The sequence below is a fragment of the Chaetura pelagica genome, unplaced genomic scaffold (assembly GCF_000747805.2).
Source record: "Chaetura pelagica isolate M959 unplaced genomic scaffold, ChaPel_1.0 scaffold7, whole genome shotgun sequence".
Taxonomy (NCBI): domain Eukaryota; kingdom Metazoa; phylum Chordata; class Aves; order Apodiformes; family Apodidae; genus Chaetura; species Chaetura pelagica.
The window spans coordinates 3806407-3811338 of NW_009953920.1; the positions used below are offsets into that span (position 1 = coordinate 3806407).

The 4932-nt window shown below is 37.4% G+C and overlaps 1 protein-coding gene across 1 annotated transcript in view; it reads left to right on the plus strand.

Moving 5' to 3' along the window:
• SLC12A7 (solute carrier family 12 (potassium/chloride transporter), member 7) overlaps positions 1 to 4932 on the plus strand; it is a 49437-nt gene that overhangs the window by 43070 nt on the left and 1435 nt on the right. The window contains exons 22-23 of the mRNA XM_010001535.1: positions 1417 to 1598; positions 2816 to 2830. Of these exons, the coding sequence (XP_009999837.1) occupies positions 1417 to 1598; positions 2816 to 2830 (197 nt within the window). The remainder of the gene's footprint in view (positions 1 to 1416; positions 1599 to 2815; positions 2831 to 4932) is intronic.

A 4932-nucleotide genomic window follows, 5' to 3' on the forward strand; every position in this document is an offset into this window, starting at 1 on the left:
CTGCTGAAGCATAGTTAGGCTGAAGTCATCTTACAGTTGTTCAGTTTGAAATTTTAGTTTGTTGGGTACTGTTCTATGGCACATATAGTATCTGCAAGTAGTTTTTAGCTTTGTCCATCCTCATGATAGAACTGTATTTGCAGTAACTTCTGATTCATAGTCTTGACTCATGATTTAATCTTCTGGGAGATATGAAGACAGTCAAACAGATATTTATATGAACCTCAGAATTGAACTCTAGGATTTGGGAATCTAGGACTAGGGAATATTTAGGAAAACTACAGAAGCTTTTAGCCACAGTTGCAATCTGTGACCCACTAGGGGAATTGCTATTCAGAGATATTAAGTAGTTTTCTCCTCTGGTTTGATTTTATTCATGCTTTTGATTGTGACCTGAATGTGATCGGTTTCCCTGAATCATCACATATATGGAGGGACATGACTATCACTAATGTGAATAATTGAGGTTCCCATATGGAACAGAAGCTTCAACTCGTGATTCAGCAAGTCTCTGAGCAGACTTCATAACTGCTAAAGAACATAAAAAAACCCCAACCAAGCAAACAAATAAAAAAACAACAACCCAAACAAACAACAAAAAGACCCCAAACCCACAAAAAACACCTCTCCCCAAAACAGAACACCCCAAAACCAATCCTTTCCTTCCCCCATACCACTTACAATTTTAAGAGTCCAAGGTACTGTATTTATATTGCTTTTGATGGAAATACGGAAGCCCATGGATAAAGTATTAGGAGGGGAAGTAAGTAAATAACATGCAGTTTTTCTTTCTTCTTTCCTCAAGAGGGGCAAGGGAAATGGTAAATGGAGAATGCAGAAATGCACAAGCGTGTGGAAACAACAATATTGTGTTCTGAAAATTGTGATTTGAGCTTCTGCTATTGTAAGGGAAGAGAACGTCCCTTCATGGTTAGATTGAGGAGGTTTTGTGAGATAATATTCACCCTGTATGCATAAATAATCTAATGGAAGGTAGCTAGCCTTCAATTCAGCCAATCTAGTGTTGGGTTATTTGAATCATGTCAGCTAAGGGCATGTGAAATTGTGTTTGTTGCAGTAACTGAGACAATAACAATGTAACTGACAAGGAAGAAGAGTGGTGGCTTTCAGTGGCAAAAGCCTGTGGTGGTGTTGAAGTTCAACCTCACTTTAGTTTATTACAAAAATAATGTCCCAGCCCAGATGTAATCCTGCAAATATAAGCAGATAACTGCATTTTTACAAGCACTTTCATTTAATGCCAAAGTCAAAATGGTATTTGTTCACAAAATAAGGTGCATTTTCCTGTATCTTCTTTTGTTCCACTGATATGAAATTCCTTTTCAGAATTTTATATAATGTGTAGTTTATAAATGCTCTTTTTGGCTGAATCCTGGGTGATTGTTTTGTGGCCAGGCTCAACTGATCCATGACAGAAACACTGCCTCACACTCAGCTCCAATGGTCAAAGCAACTGTGGCTGCTGCTGCGCCAGAAAAAGTGCAGATGACCTGGACTAAAGAGAAGTTGGTAGCTGAAAAGCATAAAAACAAAGATTCAAATGTGTCTGGCTTTAAAGATATTTTCAACATGAAGCCGTAAGTATATGTGTGGCATTTGGAGTTCTGTATATGATTCTGTGTATTTCAGTGTGTGGTGGTGGTTTTCTGGGTTTTGGTGTAAGGGATTCTGATTTACTTAAAGTTCAGTACAAACATGATTTTTCGGTGGACTTCACTCAAATGCCATCCTTATGAAAGTAACATGGACTTGGGTGGAACAGCAATGACTGTAAAGAGTCACACACAAGAATTTAGTGAATGTAGCCTAAATACGATAGACTTCAAGCTGTAAACTCAACTTCTGGATTGTACCAGAAGCGTTATCTGTTAAAATGTTTTATGATAATTTTTGGTCCTCCCCACCCAACCCCCACCCCCCTTCCTCTAGGCACCAGTTTATTATGTATCATTTCCCCATCTAATTGATTGCTGAGGTGGAGGAAGTACCAAAGAAGCAGATAGACTCATTCAAGGCAGTTAGCTTATGTTTTGACTTCTGGGTGGAGTGGTTTGGATTTCGGTTTTTTTTGTTTCATTTAAATGGACATTTGGCCTTCATCCTGTAAATTAAACCACTGTACAATTTGTGATTATATATGTGCCTAGGTATAGGAAGTATTTCCTGTTGAAATATTCCTTAATTTCTTAAAAATAAGTCACTTAATACTTCTGTCAAGCCTAATGTAGACCCTAAACCAAAACCAGAAAGCTATCAGCTTGTTTGCTTCCTCACTTTGTGATCCAGGAGCACAAATGCATCTTTTTTTTGAGTTCTGAAAGGATGCAGTTATAAGCCCTAGACTATTTTCTGCATATGCTTGGAGAGAAACTTTAGCTCAAGGGAAATTCTAGTATCTAAAGGAAATGTATCTTAAATCTAGGCTTTGTAGACAATAGAGCTAGTAATTAGAATTATTAGCACCTTAAAATTCTACGTTGTTGGTTTTCTGAGTTCTTGAGAAACAATTTGCCTTCCAAACATCAACGTGCTTATGCTCTAAAGCACTGTTTTTGTTCTAGGCTGCAGTATACTTTAAATCACAGGGATTTTCTTTCATATTTTGGAAATATTTCTTATTATTTCTTTAGAATTGTGCAAGACACTTCAGTAAATATTTTAGAATAATTGTATGTGGTTGGGGTGGAAATTAAAGTTCAAAGTTGGTGTGCCTGTACAATATATTAATGTTGCATTAAAAATGTACCTGATGGCATATCTTTTTTTTCTATGCATTTGCTTCTCTTCCATGTAGAGAATGGGGAAATCTGTAAGTCTAAATTTAATTTCACTTAAGCAATGTAGGCTGTGTTCTCTGGTTCTTGTGGTCTTGTACATTGTATGTGTCTTTGCTAAATCATCATTTTCAGTTTGTGTACTCTTTTGTACCTTGTTCTATATACTGTGATTTAGCATTTATTACTAAATAATACTCGTCACTGTGGCTTGTTAATGCTTTCTTCTAAATATTGTCAACTCTCTATTCAAGGTAAATCACAGAATACAATTTTTGTTTCTGTAAAAAAGTAAAACTTGACACTACTCTGCACCAGTGTAATACTTAATTTTCTAATCTCTATTTGTTCTTGGGTGGAACTTACTTGTCACTGCTTTGCTTTTTTCTTCAGAGCCCAATGTTGTCTTCATTTTGCTTGCTTAACAAATTGAGCTTTTAATGAAAATTTAGAAAGTTTACTTTGTGTACCATGTATGATTTCAGTTGAAGGCTAAATGAAGTTAGTCAGCTTCAGTGGACATTGTACACAATGTACCTTTAGTCAATCTGAACATTTATTTCAGTGCTGAATTCTTCCCCACCCCATCACAAATTAACTCCCTCTATATTTTCCCTAGATTTTATCTTTAGTTTAACAATGTTTCTACTTCAGTATATATGAACCTCTTCAGTTATACACTCTTGCTTCTCAACAGCTCTTTGGTGTTCTTTCAAACTGCTGTTCTGCTTCTGAAAATCTGAGCTTCAAGTATTCTTTTGTTGCTCTCACAGTTTGCCTAAAACAGGACAGTTCCATGTATGGTTTTTGAACAGGTGGCCACTGTGACAGAAAATCCCCCAGGAGGGACTGATAAACTCGGTTTTGAAAATGTCATTGTGTTGGGGAGGAAATTGGAGAGAGGGGGAAAGGAGACTAGATTGAAATTGATGGGGCTGGTCTCCACTGGCCACTAAACTTAAGGCCAAGTGTTTTTTGTTTCCCTCCTAATTTTTCCCTGTAAAATCAACCATGAAAATAAAATATGACACATGCTACTTCTGATAATATCTTGTTAACAGTTTTTCATAGTAAAAAAAGTGGAAGTTAGTAAACTGCAAGTGCATATGCTCCCAGCATTGTAACTCCTTTCCCTTGTTTCCAACTTAGTAATAGAATCTGAGGGTGGCCTCATGTTGCTTGAAGACTCTAGGATTAAGTGTTGGTGTAGTCCCCTGGTAGTAGGTTGAAGTTGTGCATTTCCTTATGCAAATTGTGGCCACTTAAATGTTTTTTTGGGAAAAGAGATCTTGCTAATTTCTATTGTTTACTTCACCTGGAACAGTGCTGGGATTTGTCCTGCAATCTTGCTGGCTGTTAGTGGAATACAAATGACTCCAGACTTGATCAGGCATTTCACAGAATGTGTTATGTCCTGCTGCTACTAACCTGCCATTCCTCTGTGCCATAGGACAGTGTGCCAGCCCAGCGGAGCAGGGTGTAGTTGTGCTTTTATTGCAAGACCACCAGTTACAGTGACAAGAAAATTACACAGGATGGAGTGGTGTATCTTGTATCAGTATGCAGCATCTCTGTTCTTGAGATGTGCTGTGACCCTGTGTTTCTGAGGTTTCCTTTGGAGAGACTTCCTGCACTTGTGAAGAATCTATTTCTTAGCAGTGGATCTTTTGGATAGAAGGGCTTAGCTAGATTCTGGACACTTCTGTTGCAGTGTAGTGTATTACTCATTTCCAGTCTTGGCTCGTTTTGCACAGATAGAAGTTACTCAGGAACTATAAGGAAACTGTTCTTTTGTTCCAAAAAGCAACTAAATCATCCAAGGTAGATCTTAAAATAAGGAAATCTCTGAAGTCCTAGCAGTTTCTTCCTCTTGCATACAAATTTACAACTATAATATTTGTGGAGGCAAGAAGCAAGTTTGTTAAAATTAATATCGATACCGTTAGGGGAGAGGCTCAGTTTCAGGTCAGTGCTCACTGCTGTACTCTTAGGAGAAATTAGTCATTTTTTTTCATAATCTCCGTGCTGTTTCTGAATTTTCTTCACCAGGCTTATAGTAATCCTGTAATGTTTCCAAAGGAGTATGAGGGAAATCTTGTACTGTACAACATGAACACTTGTAATCTTTCCATCGCAT